Raw genomic sequence first — 23491 nt, 5'->3', positions numbered from 1 at the left:
GACATGGGCATTAGGAGCTTCCCCCAAGTGTCCCTCAAACAGGGTTAGGCACAGCATTCACTGTCCAGGCCTTGGTCAAGCTAGCAGCTCAGGATGGGTTCAGAATATGGACAGAACCAAAAGCCTCATCTGCTTTCAAACAGAACTGAAAATTAGAGGCTGATTCCAGGCCCCTGCTGTTGAACAGCACAGAACCAATAGAGGGGTCAACAGCCACAGAAGTACCCTAAGGGAGACCTGCCAGCCCCACATCTAGGATCCACCAGCACCAGGAGATGGAGATGCTGGAAGTCTCAGAGCAAGGGTAGCTGATCTTCTCAATAAGCAGTCAATTCATGGGAGCCAACAGACTACAGAAAATCAGAGAGCTGGACTCCAGAGCCATGCGCTAGCAGAGCATTGCTAGCTGAGCTCACCAACAGAGCGAGAGAGCTGCCACGCTCAGGCATGGGGTGCTGGGAAGGACCCAACAGCCTTCACTTGCTGATGGCCTAGGACAGTTTGGCCTCTTTTGGAGTGGGAGCAGTCACTCAAATCTGGTGGCTGCATTTGAGTGGCAGGAATTGTTCAGAGGAGCTCCTCCTGCTTGAGCCGGAGGGACCCAGGTGAGAGTGTAGTTAGTAAAGCTGGAATTCAGCCAGCCAGGACCTAGCACCGCACTGGTCAGGAATGAGAGATTTCCTACACCAGCCTGGGCTTCCCTTTGGAGGGCCCCATCCAGCACTTTCCATACTGAGCAGGGTCCAGCCGGGTAAGACTACAAACACAACTTTAGCTGCAAAGCCTCGTTACTGGAGATGCCTCTTTGCATCCCATGGCAACTCCTCTGAATGTCTCTATTTAATGAACACCCTCCTGTCCCACTCCCCCCCACCCCATCTTTTGATAGATGGCACAGGATTCCCTTGGAGCTATCAGTACCACCTCTTACTGGGGGAAGGAAGCAGTGGTGCTAGACTGATGGAGGGGACAGTTTTGTTAACAGCACCGTAGCAGCAAGATCATACTGCTATGCCCTGGTCAACAGAAACTGCTAACCTACTCCAAGTGCAGGCCCCTAGGATGTGACCCTTATAAGAGGCAGAGGTCAGCAGCCCTGAGAGGGGCAGGCTCCTCCTAGTCCCACTGAACCCCCTTTCTGATAATGGAATTCTAATGGTCCCGTCAGCATGCTGGGGTCAGGAGGAAGTTGCAAGCTATCCTCCTCTGCCCACCCCCCTGAATCAAGCAACATGCAGTGGGGCGGGGCAGGCAGGGGGAATCATTCTAGGGTTTACACAGATCAGTTGGAAAGTGGTTGCTGCCCTCAGACTGCTGTTTGCTCTAATTAGTGGGCAGGCCAACATTAGGAGATTAAAATCAGATTTCAGATTGGCTCCAGCCTTGAAAGCTATTGCAATGATCCCCAACAAGGCAGCTTTAGATCAGCAAGCTGCAGTAGCACAGGAACTGCCAGTTGTAGTTAATTGGAGCATCTGTTGACTCCACACTTATAACCAATATATCCAGTCTCTGATTATAGGTTTGTTTTTTGGAGGGGGGGGGGGGGGTGTTTGTGTGGTCTGAATGCTATGGGTTTCAGGAGAGCATTCTACAGTGACCTGTAACAGGACTTAGGCCCTAGACTACAGGTCAGCACACTGACTCCGACAGAGGATGGGAGCTAGAACCCGCTTGCTGGGACCAACGTCCTGTTCCATTTCAAGGCAGGCTAGGCTCCTGGCAGCCCAGGCTCCTGGCAGCCCTTGGTTGGGCAGATGGCTCACCCTGGTGAGGTTTGAGTGTCTGCCACAGCAGACAAGCAGCATGACCAATACAGTGCCCATGTGAGTAACCGCCTGTGGCCTCAAGCAACAGAGCCAGAAAAGGGCTTTTTAAGGTGACTGCCACAGCCATTGCCACTCTGGGAAGCAGAGGCAGGAACCAAATGGATTTTTCCAAGTTCATTTACTGCCCAGACCCCAGGGAGGAGAATTCAGCAACTAGACAGTACAAGTTGGGTCTTGAGCCCATGTCAGCCAGACTGTTTGGTATGAAACACCCCCAGCCCTGCCTCTCTGGAGATGAGACAGGTTTTCTGGTCACTTTCTCCACACTGACAGCATTCCCAGTGGAGAGCTCATTAGCCAGCCTATACATGCTGCAGCCATGCCTGTCAGACCCTAAAGTGGCCACAATCCCAGATCAGAAACTGCATCACCCAGGCACCCACTCACTACTTGCCAGATGTCATTAGAATGACTAGCAGGGACAGGGCCTTGCTGACACCCCAGCCCCTGGCTGTTTCACTTTACAGTGAAAAGGTGGACCCCAGGGGAGCCACCTAGAGCTGTACATTCAAATACAGCCACTAGCCTCCCCAGCCCTAGTGAGAATGTTTAGTTCCAGGGCAGGAAGTGTAATGGCACTTTACCTCCCCATGCATATTCTTAAGTGTCAGCTAGGGCCATTAACTCATCCATGCATGAGTGGCAGGGTCAGACAAGCAGGGAATGTTTCCCAGGGCAAAGATTTCATTGTGATGACTAGTTACTTGTCCTTCATTAAATTGGTGAGGCTGCAGCTGTTAGCTTGAGAGCAGCTAAGGAGCCTTGCATTAAGGTTACAAGGCATAGTGCAGATGTCTTCGTATGATGCAACAGGAAAACTTCAGCATCTTAGAGCTTCAAAGCATAATAGCTGCATCCCAACAAGTTAGAGTGTAGCCTTTTCAAGAAAGGGCCTCTCATACTGTTTGCATGGCTCCTTGCCAAGTGGTACTCAGTCTGATTGGTGCTGCTGTAGTCCAATTGAGTGGACTGGAAGGGGCTACATAACTGAAGAGCAGGTGAGTGAAGTGACAGCAGGCTGGGGCAAGTCTTGAGCCTTATGAACTACGGGCCACCTTGTCTCATCCAGTTACTGAGATCTGGTTCATGAAGAATGATGTCTGACATTACACCATGACTTGCAGGGCAAAGTGAAACAAGTCCAAGAACAGGGAAAGAGATGGCAAATATTTGATGAGCCACCATGGGCAGCAGACAATTCTCAACCTAGGTCATGTTTATTATCAAACAATGCTAGTAACTTCTGTAAGCCAAATGAAGCGGGTGTTTGCAGTGTGATGTTTCCTACCAGCGGCTGTGAACCCCCGTACTACACCCCCATGTGAAGTTTCTGCAATTCCCCAAACCTTCTGTAAAAGCCTTTTGGCTAAGAGATGGCCACTGATTTCATACATTGGCTTCTACACCCCTCAGCTTTTCAGATGGACATTTTGCACTACAGAAGTAGGGATCTTGGTCTCCATGCAGGCAAAGTTCAGTGCACTACTGGTGCAGTTTCAGCACTTCACCAGTGCTGGCCAGCTGGCATTCACACATGTGCTTTCCTACCTTTGTCAGCTTTTGCAGATACAAGATGTACGCAGTAACATTACACTGAGCCAGCATTTGATCACTCCAATCCTGACAAATCCCACAGGGGAAACAGATAATAATGCCTTTAACCACCAAAACCAGTACAAATGCAGCTTCAGATTTCCTGCTGCAACCCCAAGGAACCATTTGGTCCTTACATAGCATTCAGCACTTTGTACTGTTTGCAGAGATGCAATTCAGACACGTAAGCCAAGAACGTAAACAGCAGCAGAAGAGAGAATTTAGTGCATCAACATCTATGTATTCCACTGACACGGGGAAGTGTTACACAGGCCTGGAGACAACATTGACACTGTTCCTGTAAGGCAGCACCAGCCATGTCACTCATCAATTTATACACCAAGCTGTTCCTCATGAGTGACATCATGCCCAAGCACTAGCATGTACAAAAGGAGCTCTATGACATGAAATATGCAGAGGAGAACAAAACACACCCAGCTACACTCCGCCTCTGTACCCAGACACACGGAAAGGGCAGCCCCTTTGCGCACAGCAGTGTCTGGCACAAGAGGTCATACAGAGGAAGCTTTGTTCGAGTGCAAGTGCAGCCAATTTGGGGGCCTGCAACTGCTCCCGAGTTCGTGTGTTGAGTGTTTATTCCCAGGAGGCCCTGCAGACAGTTTAACTAGACACAGGCACTGGAATTCAGAGTAGCAGAATGAGCACGAGTGAAGGGTGCAGATGCGGAACAAGCCACCAAGCCGAGAGGCAAATCCAAAGTGGAGTTTGGAATCACAAGACTTATCTGTATGGAATAGAGAAGGAGACACTTGTTTTAAGAGGGGCTTAAGGGTTTGTACACAGCAAGCTTGGGTTCATGGAGCTTTCAGATGTTAGCAACTTCTGCAAAGTGAGCATCAGCCCGTTCCTCAGTTAGTGGGCAAGAGAGCACACAGACAAGCCGATTAGAGTCCACAAGCCACAAAGCCAAGGAACTAGTTACAGTAACAGACTGATTCTGGCTACTTCTACAGATTAGTTTATGGATCATCATCCCAGGATGATGAAACCCTGGGAGATTTGACTAGCACTAATTTCTGCCTCTTCCCCACTAGAAGTTGGAAAATAATGGCATATTGGCACCAAGGGGATGACATTCCTGCAGGAAGGAGTCTCTGGAGTAACTGAGACCTGCCTCACTTGGCACATATGAAATGAATTCGTGCCAGTCCCCTGTTCAGTCTAAGCTAGACAAGCAGAACACTAGCATTGTACATGCACATCACAATCATCAAACTCAAGCATTAGTCACAGCATGCTGCCAGTCCTCCACATTAATCTACTAGCGTAGTGTGTAGGTTCTCTATAGCCAGACCATCAGAATCACAGCAAGCAAAGCAAGTTCTGGCTGTTTAGCCTGCTTAAGCAGAGGCAGACACCATCACAGCCAGCTGATATTTACATGGAAGTCATATCATTGAGGGCGTGGTCCAATTCCTCACTAATTGCTTTGTACTTCAGTTTCTGGGCATAGAGCTCATCTAAAAAGATTTGGAGGAGAAGAGGAAAATAAGAGGAAAGGCAGGGCCAGGAAACCGCATGGAATCCAGGAACACGAAAAAATGAAATCAGGTGAAAAAAGCAGCAACTTAATGTCATTAAGAATCTATCTACCCATTTTGACCAGCTTTGATATAGTTTGATCAAGAAATGCCTTGCAGGTCACAAATACTAGTTCCTAGAGGAGTAGGGCCAAGAACTTCAAAGCAATGCAACTTAAGATGTTGTGACCCAAGGAACAGCTACCCTTCTGGATTTACAGTAACTAATGGAGAGGAGGCATAAGCAGTGACGCAAGAACCCCCATATTTTGTGGGAGAGGGGAACTGGTTTCCCCAGCTAGAGGGCAGAGATCAGCTAAGTGTATGTTTTCATCTTCGTTTCAATAAGAAATCTCATTTTTAAAGGTGACCATTTCACGTGATTTTAGTCAAGTCTGGAGATGTAGGGAATTCCCATTAGACAGCATATACAATTAGCTGGAGAAACCCTAGCATGCAAGCCACACCTGTGTTATCTAATAATCCGTTGGAGTAAACTAGCAGACTGTCTTAATTGGTGGTGCAGCATCCAGTTATGAGAGTTGTAGTACTCATCTACTCCTTTGGAATTAAGTGGAGCTGGCAAAGACTTCTGGCTGCAGTACAGCTGTTCTGTTGTTCTACCAAGTGCCTAGAGGACCTTGTCTTGTTCAGTCAAACTAGGCCACTTCAGCAGCAAGCCTGTAGATCAGACCCAACTGTCTCATGACCAATATGTTGCAAAAAAATCTTGCCTGCTATGCTTGAAGTTATAATGAACTTAAGCCTTCCACTGGAGAATTAGCTTACAATAAAACTGCAACCATGGAAGCCGATTTAGAAAGTACAGCTCAGGTGCCAGTACTCGCTGTATGGCTAGCATGATTTCTAGACAAGCTATCTTTGTAAGGAGTCAAGCTCTGATGTAGCCAAGAAGCTAGTTGGACCCAAGCCTTTTTAGTTGGGAGTCACTGAAAGCTAGGGAATCAACAAGAGACAGACTGCTTAAGTCACTGGGCCAGGGTAGGTTGAGGTTTGGCCTTCCTCCACCCTTTGTGGAAAGCCATAGTTCAGGCTCCATCTGTCGCAAAGAGGCATTTAAGTGACTGAGGCTAGTGCTAAAGACTAGAGCCATTTCATCCTTCTGGCCCCTGGCCAGGTTTCACACTGGGGAGGCTTTAAATATGTGAGGGGTGTTATGTAGGCTGCCAAGATCGGCTACGTAAAGCCAGTGGTAGACGAGGAAGCGGGAGGCTTGCTTTGCACAAGTTAGGCACTGTGTTGGAAGTTGCTGTATTCCACATCTCCAAGACTGGCACCTCCTAAACAAAGGCTTACTGGGTTTGTTCCAGACAAAACTAGTGCGATTGTCAACTCACTGTACCTGGTTATAGAAACCTATGCTATGGGTTTCAGCACATTGACAGGCAAATACTTTACTGTTCCTCCCTACTGAGGTTCTCAAGATGCAGTACAATAGCCATTCCCCAGCCCCACTCCAGTCATTCCTCTGGTTTGAAAAGGAGTTATTCTGACCATACAAATGCATTTTAAGTAACAAAATGTACAGAAATCCCACCTGGATACTCCAGACTGAATGCCAAGTAGCAATCTAGTAACAGCACACCAACACTTCAATTCAGCCTCAATGCAGAGATCGAGCAGGACTGTTCAGCAGCAGATACAGGGCCCAGAGTGACTCAGTAGCTCCAACTTCAGCTCATACCATTTGCCATCAGCCAGCAGGCTGAACCAGAACTGGCCATGTCCATAAAGCAAAGGATCAAGAACAGAAGAGGATTCTGCTCCCTCCCCTAAGCGCCAGCACCACCCACACCCCATGGCACCTGGCACAATGCTTAGTTGGCCCTTCTTGGGCAATCTTGATCGCTTCTCCCTAAGATCTATTTGGCTTCCCAATCCCCAAAATGTACCTTCCAAGTCATCAATGGTCTTCTCCAGTTTGGCTACTGATCGTTCAGCAAATTCCGCACGGGTCTCCGCCTGACAGAAAACAGAGCCAGTTACAGGGACAGTCCATGGTTCTTCACTGAGTCTGGAGACAGGCACTCATGAGACTGACAGGAGTCTAGCACAGTGAAGTCAAGCAAGCCTGGCCAGCCTCAGAATGAGGTCTCCCTGCCCTGGCAGCTCACGCAACTGACAGCCCCTTCCAAGTGTTTATCCAAACCCACACCCAGGGGAACATGCTTTCAGACCCTGGAGAAGCAGCCACTCACCTCTTTGAGTTTGTCTGTCAGGATCTTGATCTCCTCTTCATATTTGTCCTCTTTTTGAGAGTACTGCGGAAGAAGCAGAATGTCAAATCCCAGCAACATTAATTGCTAGTAACGGCCTCCTACAAACAGATCCCAGAGTCTGAGTCTCACTAAGCCCAGACCTCAGTTGCAGAAGGGAGGTTAGAGGCTCACTCCCACAACACAACATTCCTGCCTGCAAAGGTTGCACCAAGTGGGTCAACGGCAGGGAGTCTACTACAGCACAGTAATTCACACCATGTTTACCCACCCAGAGGTGGGTAGGAAGGAACCAGAGTCCAGACCACGTCTGACATGCAGAATTAGGTACATGGATGAACAGGTCTGCTTCACACCCAGGCAGCCAATGCCTTGACACTGATGTTGGGTCAAGCTCCCCCCACACACACACACACCTTGAAACAGCTTAAGACAAAAACACTATCACCACTGCAGAGATTCACCAGCAGAAGTTGGCCCAATAAGATTGTCTCACCCAGCTCGTCTGGAGACAGTGAGTCAGCCCGACACTCACGGCTGCTAGCTTTGCATTTAAACCCACTGGCACTCCCATGTCTGCAGCTTCCAAGAACAAGCAGACTCAGATTCCATAACACCCCGCAGCCTCACATGAAGGGCGTGACAGGTACTACAGACCATGGAGCATGCCCATCTCAATGGGCACTCTTCAGCCAGAATGCCCCTACAGTAGTGCCTGGATGCCTCTGGCCCTGTGCAAAGCAGCCCTACCTTCTCAGCCTGAGCCTCAAGAGACTTGAGATTGTTGGTGACATTCTTCAGCTCCTCCTCCAGCTCGGAACATTTACTGTGGAGGTTTTAAAAAAGGCAGGAGAGAAGGAAAGAAAAGTGGGAGGGAGAACACAGGAGAGAGATGAAAAGTGAATCCATGTGCAGAGAAGCCTGAAGAGCTCTTTAGGAGACAGATCTCACTGACCACACCAGGTAGGATTTCACTTGTAGGCTGTCAGGGGTTTCCAGACAGCTTTGGAAGAAGTGAACACCCACACAGGCACTTGGGCCACAGACACCTATTCTTAGTGCCTTGCCCACACTACAGCAATGGCAGGGCCTTAAAACTGAGCCGCTAGAGCAGGATGCAGACTCATGCTGGACCCAAAGTCTTGCAGGTAAAAAGCTAAAATATTAATAAGTATGCTGTGGGGAGGGAAGCTGGTCTACTGAGGGACAGCCAGACAGCTGCCACCTCCCCAGAGAAAGGGAGGTTTGCAGGCAGCAGGAGAGAATGGAGCATTCCAGAAGCAAGAAAGGAAGGAGAGAGATGCTATTAATGAGCTGAGGGCAGGAGTGTGATGACGAGGCCACAAGACCTTTGGATTTAACACTTCAAAGGAAAGGTTAGTACCTTTTCTTCAGCAACAGCCAGACACTTCACATTCTGGTCCATCAATCGAATCTGCTCATCCAGTTCCCGGCAACGACTGTTAGGGACGATCACATGATGGCACAAGCCAGGCAGGGGGGCAAAGGTCAAAAGGAGCAGCAACACCACAAACAAAGCAGAGCAAAAAAGAGGGATGGGAAGGGGAAAAACAAAGAGAAGTCAGGGTCATGACATGCACGTCCGGGCAGGGAAGCACAACTCTGCTTGCTGTACATGCACACGAGTGACTTTGTTATACAAGGCCTAAAAGATGCAACTAAAGGCCCCGACTTCTCCCTTAGAGACCAATGAAAGCAGCCACATTTGGGGAATAAGAAGAGCCCTTACATTGCATCTCTGTGCATGTTTTGCATGGGAATTAGCCAGCTACTCAGCAATGCTCTGTGCAAGAGTCGCATAGCTCTGGAAAGGATCTTAAAAGCCATCTCAGACTCAGGTGTTGATGTTCTATTGCTCCACATGCTGCTATAATTCCATGTGGAGAGGGCCTTCGCGCAGGGCACCCTACTGCAGTTGCATGTGTCAGTGCTCCCCAGCAATTTGCAGATAAGCTAGTAGACACCAGCTGCTGTACTGGCCAACAAAGCCGTGCTGGTGAGAAGAGCATGGCTGTGAGGGACCCCTGTGATCCTGCATTAGTTTGCCGGTTTGAAGTCACTCCATGCAAAGAGGTTGGGCATCTCCACTACCAGGCAAATTTGTGACCGATATGCATATTGCACTCCATGCCCTCAAATCAGAGGCCAAGTGTTGATTTTATACTGCTAGAAGTGAGTGATCAAAGGAGTAACAGCTCCTTTGTCTGATGATCCAAGCCTTCCCCCATACTTCAGGCCTTGTTTAACAAGGTTTGGGATGCTTCAGTACTGTTAGTTCCCATGCAGAGGGAGTCATGCAGACGAGGTCCAAAGCAAAACACTCACGACTCTGCAAGCTCAGCCCGCTCCTCAGTGCGCTCCAAGTCTCCTTCAATGATCACCAGTTTCCGGGCAACCTGAGACGAGAGAAAGCCACAGATGATTGATGAGGCAAGGGTTTCGTTCTTGTGAAAAGCTTACAAGAACTCTCAATGGACTGTGGCCTCAAAGCCAGCTGGCCAGTTTCCTTACAAGAAAGGTGTGGGCATGACCTCTCTTGGGTGAAGCCAACTGGGGTAAGACAGCTTGGAGAGCCTCACCTCCTCATACTTCCTGTCAGCCTCTTCTGCAATGTGCTTGGCCTCCTTGAGCTGGATCTCCTGCAGTTCCATCTTCTCTTCATCCTTCAGGGCTCTGTTTTCAATCACTTTCATGCCTCTGCCCAAGACAAGATGACATGAGGTGACAAACCCACAACTGCAACCTGGAACTGGCATTTTAGACCACAGTGCCGTTATGGAAGGCTGTTCTGAAAGCAGAGCTGACAGCGATCAGGGCTTTACAACGACCCACATATTAGGGTTCACAAGGAACTTGCCCTCATCCAACGAGCGTGTCACGATAATGTTCCATTTACTCTCCTGACTGAAAGCAGTTCATTAAGTTGCTTTAGTTACATGAAGGTCAATTATTTGTGCCACATCTGGCTGTGCAAAGTTAGTACTCCAGAGAAAAGCGGTCTAAGCCACTCAGTTATTCTGCTGAACTCATGGGAGCAACTAATGAAGCCCCTTCTCTGGGGTCGGGTGGTAAGGGTCAAGTCCTAAATACCTGTAGTGGGCTTTGTATGGCAGAGCCAAGTAACTTGGACTGGATAACGCAGTCCAAGGTGGGGTTTGCCCTTTCTGGGAGATATCAGCTGTAACAGGGTGTGCAGCATGGCTGGTCTGCCAGTTGAAGTGCTGATGGTACCACTATGCCATATATTATTGCCCAGTTGAGCAGTAGGTTTCCAGAATTCTACCATACGCAGGGAAACTGAGGCCGGACACTAATGTTAACGTAAAGCAGCCAGAAGCTGAAGTCCCAACAGCTGAATGTTGATTAGGTAGCAATGTGACTAGTCTGAGCTGGGACATCTCTGGAGTCTAAAGCTCTTCCTAATGTCCTATCCCAAGATGTTCCTCTCCTCCACATGGAGAAAAGAACATGCCATGTGCCTTAGACTGCCAGGTGAATTATGGAGTTCAGCAATGTCCTTGCTCATGGAGGGATACAGAAACCCAGCCTAATGCATTACCTGCCACACAAACCACGAAGACCGAATAAAGCTGAAGGTTGAGACAGGGCAGAGGATGGCTACTCGGTTTGATGGTCAGACAAGTCTCCTAGACTACATAATTTAGTCCAAGATACATCAGGGAGGTTCAGTGTTTTTTGCATTAATATTCAGCAGAGCCTCAGCAAGTCCCTTATGTCCTGCCCCAGTGCTGTTCTTTCCCAACCCTCTGGGTCAATATTAGCCAGAAAGGAGTGGCGTCTGAAGGTCTGATGCTTCTATAACACATCTCACCTTTCACTCTCATCTGCAGCTTTCTCTGCCTCCTCCAGCTTCTGCAGAGCTGTGGCAAGACGCTCCTGGGCTCGGTCCAACTCTTCCTCTACCAGCTGGATACGGCGATTTAAGGATGCAACTTCTGCCTCAGCCTAGAGAGTTGATCACACCATGAGTTAGTCTACTGTGGGTCTAGCACTAGATTCCAGGAGTCCTGACTTGCTTACTCTATTTCCAATTCTGCCACAAAGGTGGAAGTTGTGTTGCTTTACTTATCTGGATAGTGGAGCCTGCACTCCCAATCAGGGTGGATTGATTAAATCACCAAGAGAAAAATCATTTAATTTAAATCAAGTTTCCCACTGACCCGTCTTCACATATTTCTTAAACAATGGTGCAAATCTGATCACTAAAGCATGTTAATTTACAAGTCAATACAGCATTTTACAACATCTCAGTCTATTGTGTAATTTTTAGATACATAATACTCATTACCTGTGTCAAGCTGCAGATGCAGCAGCAGCACATTAGACATGCTAAGAACTAAATTACACACACACAAGCACTTCTATTTTATTAAACTAAATCTTAAATGTTACATAAACGTCACATTTGCAATTGCAGCAGTCTCCCGAGCCAGCGGTCCTTGAGCTTTTTTTTTTTTTTTAATTTTCAAATTTTATTAACTCTGACAAGTCATCACAACAGTAAACATACGCTGTCCTTAAAACTTCTACAACTAGCTCATTTTCCCCACTTCCACAGTTTCTTATTTTTATTCCTGAACAAACAAGTGTGTTCCAGCTTTTTCAACTCCCAGTTGATTTCTTAGCTTTGGGTGAATACCACCAAACAATTAAAATATTCTGTGCCTACAGAGGAAGCTACTGCTGTGAAAACTTGGCTTAGCAACTGAAGGAACTCAGTTTCAAGGTGCCTAGCTAATGATTTCCACCAATTCAGGGGAGTGACTTTGTTCAAAACATCAGTAAACATGTACTGCTTAAACGGTTCTGCTCCAGCCCTGAAATTTATTATGACTGGCATAACTGAGGAGTGATTTTGAGATGCCCATGCCATGGCAGCAGCATCTTCTTCAGAAGTTAGGCATCTACCTTTATCTGGGGAAAAGAACGTTCAAGAAAGTGAGGTGGAGTTAGTGCTTGATCCATTTGCTTCTTTATTGCCTGCAGTTTCACTTTGTGGTGATGTATTTCTTTCTTCAATGTCTCTTGAAGCGCCTCCCAAGTTTCAACAGCAGCAGCAATGCAGCAACAATTTCTCTGAGGTTTAAGGCTTTGGATATAGGCTTCAGTATACTAAGCATATCCCCTACGTTCTTCTTTAAAAAAAAGTATCTATTTTATCATGGTTTTCCTCAAAGTTTTATGAGAATAGGCCAGTTCCTAATTAATTGTTCAAATCAACCAACCACAGAATTCCATTGAACATCTGAGGGAGAATTTTAGTATTTTATTGATTTAAAAAAATCAAATTTTTTTTTAAATCATTGATTTTTATCCACTCTGCTCCAAATGGTGGTGTGGGACAACTTGAGCGTCCTCTGATATGCAGAATTTCAATCAGTGAAACTACTCCACATAAGTTTCCAGCATATCATAAAGAATTGGGATTTCAGCTCAAACTGACTTGTGCAGAGGTTAGATACCTACCAGCATCAACATTAGTTCTGCCAGACAGTTTCCAATTAGCCATAACTGTGCTAAGCCAGCTACAATGATGAACACTACTCCCTTTATCTTCAACACCAGACTATTGTTCAGTGAACACTGCAGCCAGCCGTTTTGCACAGGAGAATTAGTTCCAGCTGAGTGGCTGAGCCATGACTCAGTGTGGCTGGCGGAAAGTTTCAAACAAGTTAGCAATTGCAAGTTTAGCTGAACAGTGTTTGGAGGCGGCAGTAGCTCTTTGGGATCCTGACCATGAGGGGCAGCACCAGACTTCCTGTACAGGGCTGACTACTGTGCCTAAGTCAGCCAATGCAGCTCACTGCCAGCCTCCAGAGACAGCTTAGAAACAGTCACCAGCAGCTTGGGATGGCACAGCTTGAGTTCCCTCCACAACTGAGCAGGAATTTGGAGCTAGAGGGAAGCAACCACATAGCCCCTCATTCCGAAGTCAGGCTCCTGAGGAGCCACTGCAGCTACCGAACGCTTTAGGTCTGGCCCGCACACAATTTGGGCCAGCCTAACTACAGCATTGCAGGCTGTGAAAGATTTCATGCCCTGTGTAACATCGTTGGTCAACCTAACCCCCACTGTAGATCTTGCAAGGCTGACAAGAATTCTTCCATGGACCTTGCTGTCACCTTGGAGAGGTGGGTTTACTACAGCACCAGAAGAAACCCTTCCACCACTACAGTAAGTAGCTACACTACAACAGCTACTACACTGTAGCTCTGCCATGCAGCACTTGTGTGGACATGCCTCAGATGAGCCAAGATCAGATTGTCACAGGTCCCTGTTACAAAACAAGTCAGCTGGGAGCTTGAAAGAGTCACATGAGTTTCTGCTCCATCAGCAGGGAGCATCAGATCCCAACTCCGGTTTAGACACATTGCTTTGATAGCTACAACAGCTCTGCAAGGTATTCTCCTCCAGTGCTCAAGGCACCTTATGGTCTGCTGTGACACTACAGCTAGCTCGTCCATGAACATTACCACCACCTCGGAGGCTGCAGATGAATTAGTTCACTGGGCCAATACCCATTCCTCCCCTCCCCACTCATGGGAGGTCTCTAAAGCTTATAGGTATCTGCTTGCCACTTTAAGGCAGTAATAAGAGCCCTCCCCATCTGCAGTCTGCCAGTAGTCTTAGGAAGGCAACACCAAGCCAGCTCACACAGGGAAAGGAACTTACATTTAGAAACCTCTCCAGAGCTTGATGGCTCCATATAGCTTCCCTTAGGCAGCTTAGGAGGGCTGTTTAAACTAGAAAAAAATTCCTTGGAGCTTGTTAGGGGTACCCTCAGGCCAAAAGAGACCACCTGTGCCCAGCCCTCAGCCCTAGAAATTTATGCTTCTGCCTGAGATGTTAGTGAATACTATTGCAAAACTGAAACAAGCCTGGGTGGCAGTGTACATGTTTCCACGACAACTGCTGGCTTAGCTAGAATATGACAATACCCCAATTACAAAAGAATTCCTTATGAGGCTGCAAATAAAGAGCAGAACCAAGGCCAGGGAGTGGCCTCGTTTTATTGCACTGCAGAATCTTTCCATTGCTAGATGTAACTGGAGCCAGCTAAGCCTAGGGCTGTCCCTAAGGACTCTTGGGTAAGCAGCCAGCACTGCAGCCAACAGGGAACCTCCTTCAATTCACACACAAGTTAGGGGTTTGCCTTTCTGGCCCGAGCTTTAACTTCTTCATTTAGTCATCCTGTTGTTCAGTTTAGACCTAGCAGCAAAGCCACTGCAGTGATCCTGCTACAGCAGGCCACCAAGACAGACAGCAAGATGATCAGCATCAGATCCAAGTCTCTCACCCCCACCCCCATTTATGTTCAGGCGATGCGAGCTGCATCAGACTATCCAATGCTTCCAGGAAATCTATCAAGCAAGCTGCCTGTTTTCAGACCAGACCAGCTTGGCCATACTTCGGTTCAAGCATCGTGACTTTGACTTGGTCAGAGCGAGGGCTGTGCAGGGTGATGCATCGAGAACTTGGAGCTCAATTCTGAGGTGTGCTGTGCCTTTCCAACCGCCACAGATTTCAGCTTATTTGTGGGTGCACTTCTGCACAGAGTCTGGTAGCTCAAAAGCAGCCCCTCTAAGAGCCCTGAAAACATTTTACTCTGTATTTCAGTCAGCTGCCAGGGTCACTTTTAGATGAGTGGGAGCCCACTTAGGAGGAGGCAGGGAAAACCGTCCACTTTTACAGTCTGTTATGTATTCTACTGCTTGACCTGATGACAGCATCACCAACTCCCGACAGCCACTCCTGGTTCACATTATGGGGTGGAATAAAGGATGGTCTTGGGACTGAGCTAGAAGGCAGTGGGGTCCTGGGGGGCAGGCACCAGGCTTGCAATTAAGAGATGTAGGTTCTGGGCTTGCTCAGGGCCATGCAGCACAGCTAGCCCCCTTGAGCCTCAGTTTCCCCATAAATAAAATATCAATATGTTCCCTTCTCCCAGGAAAGAGATGAGTGACTGTCAGAGGTGTGCTGTAGGCCTGAGCAAGTCCCTCTGTGCTTCATTTCTTAACGGTCCACTGCCTTAGTCTCACAATTGCACTGTAGAGTGGCCTCAATACGTCGCTGGAACAAGTTGTAAGGGCAGAGTATTTGTCAGCTTAAGGCTAGACTACTGAGTTAGGTCTACACTGACCTGTAACTCCCACCAATGCAATTCCCCCACTACATCGACTAACTCCACCTCCATGAGGCATAGCACTTAGACTGACGTAGCCAGGTCGATGCAATGTCAGTGTAGACACTATGCTGCTTACATCGACAGTTGCCCTTCAGAAGCTATCCCACAACACCCCAAACTGATAGCTAAACCGGTGCATGTGCTCAGGGACATGCACTGCTGACATAAGCAGCATAGTGGGGACATGCAAAATTGATTTAGTTACTGTGGTGGCTGTAGGGCAACATAACTTAAGTCAACTTCATTTTGTAGTGTAGACTTACCTTAAGCCCTTGATGTAGTTGCTTCTTCCTGCCCCTGTTCTAGCAATTCCAGCCCAGTCTGTCTATACCCTACTCTGCTTTGAGTACTTTCAGAACAAGAACTCCAGTATTTGTTCAGTACATAGCATGCTCAAGTCCATTTTTCTGATTATGCCAGTATTTGAGCAGGATGGAAAGTCTGGGAGTTTTCCACCAAGTTCCTGCACTGACAGCATCACAAGTGATATCACTTCCATTTCTCAGAACACTTCACTGTTCATGCCAAGCACCACTTACATCTTTTGTGCTTGGAGCACTGAGCCAGCCAAGATGAAGGAGTTCTCCCCCCCCACACACTTCCCTTTATGGATCAGTCAGGATGGAGTCAGAGACCAGGAAATACCCAGAGATCCATGAGAGATGCCAGACTGTTAGACAATCCCTCCCAGCTCAAGCCCCAAACCATTTCAATTCATGCTGTTCTTAATGACAAGCTAGAGCCACCAGACAGGGAGAGGAGTAAAGGAAAAAATCCACCAATCGTCTGTTAGACAGTCCTTTCCACAGCTCCAGTTAGTTACACTGTCAGCACGTTTAGACAGATTCCAAGGGTGTCCTGTCTTTGAGGAGCTGGGAGAAGGCTGTGTTTATCTTGGGGCAAGCACATGAGGCATTACTTTGTTCCCCAGTGCAGATTCTCAGGCCCCCACTCAAGTAACGTCTCAGTGAAAGGAACAGATGTAACCCAGAGAAGCCTATTCATCACTGCACACCAAGAAACCAGTGAAGCAGTGACTGAAATGCAAGCAGCACAAACAAAACTGCAGTATAACACTCTGGGTCAGATTAGAAACCACCCTTCCTTCCTTCTTTCAAAGCTATTTTTTCTGGCACAGGAACTGCCACTAGCATTCAGGGGATCCCCAATTTGGATCTCCTTAGAGGGAGCTAGAAAAAAGTTTCCCAGACCAGGTAAGCTGCTGTCCAGAAGGCCACCGGTCATGTGATCCATGCCAGGTCCAGCTGAGAGAGGAAAACTCTACCTTGCCTTACTGACAGACACCATTTTGGAGTAGCAGCTCAAATAGTTGTGTGCTGAGGTCATGCTGGAATTTATAAAAACTCAGACTAAGTTTATACAGATGTTCAAACAGGCCGAGACTTCATTTGAGTGCAGCTGTACAGATCCTAGTTTCTAGTACAGTCATGCCATATGAGTTGGTGGATTCTTAGCCAATCACTACAGCTTCCTGAGAAAGTGACCTACCCTGAGTTGCCACAATACCCAACCTGAGCCACCCTAATTTCTCATAACAAATCAACAGTAGAGTGAGCAAAAAAATGATCAGTATTCTGAGTAACACCTCCAAGATTAGCAGGAGCAGCCAGTGGAGCACTGCTGTAAACATGGGCAGTCTTTCAGCAAGGAACAGCCTGGAATGTGAACAGGCAGTGCTAACCACACACCTCTGCAAACAGAGCCTGGGAGACAAAGGAGGAAAGCAACAAGAGGCAGTATCAGCAAGGGAAGGGAAGGCGGAACAAGATCTCTGGGACTAAGTAATCTCAAAACCTAAAGGAGGTCTTAAAATGCTGCCCTGTAAAAATGTTTGCCACCCCCACAGGAATCATTCCAAGCCCGTCTTTCTAGAGCTAGTAGGTCAAAGGTTTTTTGCTCATTACAAGCTGCACATTCCTATTGTTATCTTTGATTGGGGGCAGGTCTACAGCACACAGTACTTGCGGGAATACAACTGCAGCTTGTTACACTACTGCAACATGCAAGTTGTACCTGTAGGTCAGCCAAGGGCTATAAGGAATTTGTGCAGACCTGACAGTGCCTGTCACTACATGTCGGACCAGAAGCAAGATACTCCGATAACCAACTGGAGAGAGTCCTGCAGCAGGACCCCCCCCTCCCCCTACACACACACACACACACACACACACACGCTATTTCCAGTGCAGCTGGAGAAATTAAATCACTTGTGTTCAAGTGACACAATGTGGGTGATCTGGGTAATGGCTTTCGCTTCAGAGACTCAATGGCTGGCCCCACCCATTTTTCTTATCTTCACTGGCTGGTTAGAACTAGAGAACTTCCCGGTTCAGGTTTGCAGCCCTCTGCCCCCTCTCATACCAAAGTTAGTGAGCCAGGAGTATTCCAATAACTGCAGCTTTTATAAGGAAAGAAAGAATTTGCCTAGCCCCACTAGCCAGGCACTGTCATTTACACAGTGGCTTGTTCTACTGGAAGAAAACTGGGGTGTTCATTGGCATCTTTATTATAGTTGGAGTCTCCTCCAGAAAGTTTTCGCAGCCAAGGCTACTCTTTACAACTGCATGGATGAGCTGCAAGATGAAAGTGTTTGGGGTAAGGCATTGTTCAGACTGCCAGAGCCCTTCTTCCAAGCTGGCTTCAAACTAGTATTATTTAGTAAGGCCAACAGAGCTGCCCAACATGATGTCAGGGGTTCAAAGCCAAGCCACCCTGGTCATCTCATGAGCAAGTAAAACAGTCTTTCCATGCCAGTTGGTGGGACCCTCCCTATGGCAAGTAACACATTAACACAACTGGATCATTCAGGACTCTGAAAGGGAGATTCAGGGGAGGTGAACAGATCGCATCTTTCTGTAGCAAGAACTTCCCTTCTATGTCTGAGGGTGGGTTATCATAGATCTTCACCTACTTGGTGGGAATCCTACCAGTAAGCTAGGACTTCTTCAATGATTCAACATCCCTTCCCCACACACCATCCTAGGATTTAAGACGTGATCAGATTTCCTCAGTGAGGATCAGCTTCCTCATGTTCAGCAGGTATGCCACAGTGGTCAGAGGAGCTCACCGCAATATGAGCTGGCTTATAAGCTAGTTTTGGATCAAATATAGCCTCTTGCTATGGACCAAGGCAAGAAAGTTACTAAAAGAGTAAAGCTTATTTTAGCCACATGCAAAAAACTTCAAATTAAAGAGCCAGAGTATTAAGCCATGGAAGTTGGCACATCTAGTATTCAAGCTACTGCTCTGATCGAGCCAGTCATCTATAGAACCAGTTAAAGAGATGCTGAACTGGTCTTACCAGTGACAAACCAATCCTCAAAGTCACAGTTTCAGCCTGTCAAAGGTTACTGGAGCACCACCATTAGTAAGTGACATATTGAGCAATGAATAGCCTCTACCTTTGTTTTTCGGGCTTGCTCACAGCAAAGCCAGAAGGCACAGTAAAAAATCCATCTGAAGATTGAGCATTATAGGAGATACTGCTTCCATATGCCCTCATGCTCCAGAAATATCAAGGCATGATGCTGTCAGGCCCAGAACAAGCTTCCCACAAGACTGGAAACTCAGCATTGGCTGCAGTACTGTAAACTAGCTTCCCTTTTTCTACAGTCAGATCTTTTTCCGACCACAAACCAAGTGCTGGGACAAGCTCAAGAAATAACTCTGCTATTCAAGTTGCTGAGTGCTGGCTTCAGAGGGAATGCTTCCAACCTCACCCATGAACCAGCTGTATAGTCAGAGCACATACAGCTGGACAGCTTTTACAGAAAGGGGCCTGAGATTCCAATGACGTCTGCAGTCCTGGAGTGGGGAGCCCGACAGCAGCCACCCCAACTCAGATCAGCCAACGCAGTTCGGAAACACGCGAGTGGCTTTCATGGCCACAGCTAACACAACGCTGGTGTTTTCTTTGACACCCACTGGCACCCAAGATACCCAGAGGGCTGCACTAGGAGGTGTTACATCAAATCAACAGGGAGCCACTTGGCAGAAAGGGTCCTCTTGACCCAGCGGCAGCAAACGCTGAACCCAGAGGCACAGCAGTCACCGGCCTGCCGCCGAACCTCCCAGCAAGACGAGGCCAGCTGCCGCCACGCCCAGGACAGGAAGCGGGGAAGCAGCGCTGGCAGCCAGCTCAGCCAGCGTGCAGGGAGGGCGGCGCCCGGCCCGACAGGCCGGACGCGCACGGACCAACGGACGGAGCCCGGCTCCCGCCGGCCACGCGAACCGAGGAGCGCAGCTCCCGCCGGGCGCGGGCAGCCCGCGGTGCAAGAGACACCGCCCGCGCCCCCCCCCCCACGGGAATTGGGGCTGGGCGGGTGGCGCCCCCCGCCCCACACACACACACACGGAGCCAAACATGCTGCCTCATTTCCTGAGCGGGGAGCGGAAGAGCCGCGGCCTCCTCCCTGCAGCTGCCGCCGCCCCGGAGGGAGCCGAGCCCCCATCTCCCGCCACGCCGCGCCCCCGACCCCCCTCTGGGGCGGGACCTTGCGTGGGAGCCGCACGTGTCCCGGGGCGCCCATCGCAGCCCCCCCCCCCCCGCCCCGCCCGAGAGGGGGGCAACCCCCCGCCCGAGCCAGGGAGCCCCGGCGCAGCTCCGCCCACCCCCCGCGACCCCGGCCCCGGCCCGCCGCTCCCCTCGGCCCCGGCCCGCCGCTCCCCTCAGCCCCGGCGCTACCTGCTCGCGGTTGCGCCGCTCGGCCTCCACCTCGCGCTGCAGGCGGTCCGCGCGCTCCTCCGCATCGTCCGCCTGCTGCTGCAGCACCTGGATCTTGCGCTTCACCGCCTCGATGGTGGTCACCCCGGCCATGGCTGCGCCGCGCTCCCGAGTCCGCCCCGCTCCCGGCCCGGCCCGCTCTGACTGCGGCCGCGCTTCCGCCGGCCCCGCCCTGAAATACCGGAACGCGCCTCTCCCCGCCCGGAAGTGTCCTCACTTCCGGCACGGGAGGGAGGAGGACCCGGATGGAGCCCCGCCTTCCCCCTCCCGCCTCAGGGTTGCCATGGTTACCGGGCAGCGGATGCGCAGCCCGCCCCTCCCTCCTCTCACGCTGTGCGCAGGCCCCGCCCGCAAAGCGGCAGCGCCCCCCAGCGGCCCGCAGCCCCCATCCATCCCTGCACCCCAGTCTGAGTTACACCCCAAAGTCACAACAGCCCCCCCCGTGTTCCTGCACCTCAAAGCCGCAGCCTGTCCGTGAACCCCGAAATCACCCCCATGCACCCCTGCCCCCCTGCCAGGCCCAGGCCAGCTCGCCCCCCACAAGCCCGCTCCCAAGTCTCCGGGGGACAAGCTTCCCGGGGCCCCTAAATGCCAGTCACCTCCAGCGGTCCAACAGCCGACGGACTCGCAAACCCTGCCCGCTGGCCAGCGCGGCAAACCAGTGCAGGCCGGGAGGGTGCCAGCTGCCCAGGGTTCCCAGCATCGCCCCTTTTCCGAGGTAGCTGTCCTGAAAAATCAGGCGGGGTGCTCAGCCCACACTGCCAGCGGGACCATTTTATGGGCTCCGGGTCACCCAGTTTTTTGTACCTCAAAGGTGGCAGCCCTCTGCCCAGGAGACACCAGTCCAGCACCACAGACCCCCTCCCCAAGCCCATGGACATATATGAGCATGAGGACTATGATTCAGGAGCTTCACCTCCCAGAATAACATCACAAGCCTTTGCGGGTGCAACTAGACATTCCACTCAGCTGAGATCACACAACACACAGCTCCCTCCTTCTCCCATCTCTTCCCCCAGCATGACAACTCAGACAGCATTGCTCGTGCTCAGGACAGGATTCGGGAGCTAGTTGTCCAGGTTACAACTGGGTTACTACTCGGTCACACATTTTTCTTTCTGAAATATCTTTAGCTTTAGGAGAGGTGCCTGATCTGCCTCCTGGAAATCTACTGCCTCTATTCTGTGCCTCTGCCCCTGACCTGGAAGGACCCCCCAGGCCTGATTTTTCGCTGTGCACAGTGGAGGGTGCGGCTATCAGGGAATGACTCACAGTTCTCTGACTCTGCCCATCCCCACCACAGTGTGTAGGTTACAGCAGCCTTGGGGTTGCACTAAACTATGCCAGCTGACTGTGGTCCCTACAGGACCATATGGCAGCTGGGGATCACTGAAGTGCATTGTACACTCCCCAGCCTGCCCTTCTCTGTCCCCAGCATGCCCCCTATGCGAGGTACAGTGGGGAAGAAAGCATAGGAGATTACAGGCAGGCAGGAAAATAGGTGCCAAGCAAGGTCAAGAATCTGTCCCGCCTTCTTTCCAGGGTGAGTTAGACTCCATGACCCATTCAGTCCTTGGCCTCTCTCTCCGGCTGCCAGCCTGTGTGGCAGTTAGTGCCGTCTGCGATCAGCGGGGAAATGTCCACTAAGAAACAGACTGAGATGCCCAGCTCATTTCACCCTAGCTGCTGACTATGCTTTAACACAAGTTAACTAAGCCATGCTCGGAGTCGGACAGTGCTGCCACAGTTCAGACATGCTTGCCACACACCCAGTGTCAGGCTGGAAAGCAGGAAATATACCAAATCCCCAGCTAAGGCCTGGTCTCCACAGAAAGTTGCACTGGTGTGATTTTACACCGATTTAGTTATCTCTGCATGGACTGTCTTCAATCCATTACAACCCTGTTGATAATGGTTCAGCTTGCACTGGAAAATGAACAGGAGCAAGCAAAGCCACTGGAACCAGCTTTAAGCCAATATGAGTGTGTCCATACAGAGGTTTAACCACGTTGTTTTTTAATCCAATTTAAATTAATCCAGTGCAACTTCAGCGTGTGGATGGACTCTACGGAAATTGCCCTTTTCCTGCTTGGTAAAACTAACGGGAAGCTTTGTCCTCAGCTGTACTTTGCATGGTCCAAGTCCCAAACTCTTTACTCCATCCCTGCTCAGAGAAAATCCCTACTGATTGAATGGAGAGATCTGCCTGTGCAAGGATGTCCAGATTTGAACCTGCTGTGCGTGGTGAGTCCAAGCCCCTGAGAAGTGGGAGAGTCCAGGAAACTATAGCAAGAGAGGACCGGAAAATGCTGTAAGAAGAAAGGACAGTGAGAGAGGGATGGGGGAAAGTGGAAAGAAAGAGGGTGAGATGGAGAGGAAAGAAAACCCCAGAACCCACTGACCAGAGAGGCCTCATCTTCATTGGTTAAGGCCCCGATGCAGAAAGGTACATAGTCATGAGCCTAACTTTAAGCATGAAAGTAGTACACTGGGATTCTCACATCCTTAAGTACCTTGTTGACTCTGGGCCAAAAGGAGGAAGCTCTGAGCAAACCCACAGGGGCTGAAGAAATATCCCCAGCCAGGCTATAGCTGGTGTGGAGCGTAAGTGTTCCTGGTTGCCCACCCATTGGCTCTGCAGCCTGCGCCTCCCTCAGGGCTTTACCAACCCTCTGGGCTGCTCTTTAATCACCCCGCCTTTTTTTGTCCTGTATCTCCCTGCAGTGCATGATTGACCAGGAGGGTTGTGCTCTGAAAGGTGCCTATCCCTAACTCGCACTGTCCCAGGGAACAGAGCTGAACCCAGGACCGGGGGGCTGTCAGGGGACTCGTTTCTGGTTCCCGTCGGCAGGGGTCACTTTCTCCTCCTGGCTTCAACTCAGACATTCTCCCAGGGGAGATCATGTTCCCACCGTGGCTTGGGGGGGTGGAGAGTTAAAGGTGGTGGAAGCTCCTTCATCCGTCAGATCTCTGTGGATAATAAATCTGAACAGATCATCCCCTGCTAATTCCATGCGGCAGCTGCGAGGGATTCTGACAGCCCTTAGCTTCATGACTGATGGGAGAGCGACGGCGCTGAGAGAAACCCTACGCCACTTGTGCCATTGTTTTCCTGGAAACCGCAGCCAACAATAGCCGGACTGTGCAGTTGTCGAGAGGGCCACAGAGCTTTTCATCCTGCCCCAGCCAGGATGGATGATGCCTTTTCTATTTCCACGGGGCTGGCCTCCTTCCGCGGCACGGGTGACTCAAGGATTCCTAAGATGACATGTAGGCTGTAGCTGGCCCTGGATCCCAGGCCCAGGGTCTCAGAGCCATAC

General features: G+C 49.8%; 1 protein-coding gene across 14 annotated transcripts in view; it reads right to left on the bottom strand.

The window, feature by feature from the left end:
• Nucleotides 1-23491, bottom strand: part of TPM3 (tropomyosin 3) — a 32996-nt gene that overhangs the window by 4120 nt on the left and 5385 nt on the right. For 2 of the 14 annotated variants that reach the window (XM_067539267.1, XM_067539264.1), the window contains exons 3-8: nucleotides 11054-11187; nucleotides 9801-9918; nucleotides 9547-9617; nucleotides 7951-8026; nucleotides 7183-7245; nucleotides 6877-6946 (exon numbers count right to left, since the gene is read on the bottom strand). In XM_067539267.1, coding sequence (XP_067395368.1) covers nucleotides 6877-6946; nucleotides 7183-7245; nucleotides 7951-8026; nucleotides 9547-9617; nucleotides 9801-9918; nucleotides 11054-11187 — 532 coding nt within the window. Of the gene's footprint in view, nucleotides 1-3469; nucleotides 4168-4824; nucleotides 4904-6876; nucleotides 6947-7182; nucleotides 7246-7950; nucleotides 8027-8584; nucleotides 8661-9546; nucleotides 9618-9800; nucleotides 9919-11053; nucleotides 11188-20132; nucleotides 20352-23491 lie in introns of those variants that run through there. The other 12 variants (XM_067539266.1, XM_067539262.1, XM_067539271.1 and 9 more) reach the window with 11 other exon arrangements.

The sequence above is a fragment of the Emydura macquarii genome, unplaced genomic scaffold (genome assembly GCF_026122565.2).
Source record: "Emydura macquarii macquarii isolate MOO-44397 ecotype Brisbane River unplaced genomic scaffold, CSIRO-AGI_Emac_v2 contig_527, whole genome shotgun sequence".
In the NCBI taxonomy this organism is placed as follows: Eukaryota; Metazoa; Chordata; order Testudines; family Chelidae; genus Emydura; species Emydura macquarii.
Note: the sequence above shows the minus strand (reverse complement) of the source record. Positions and strands in the feature narration are given on the sequence as shown.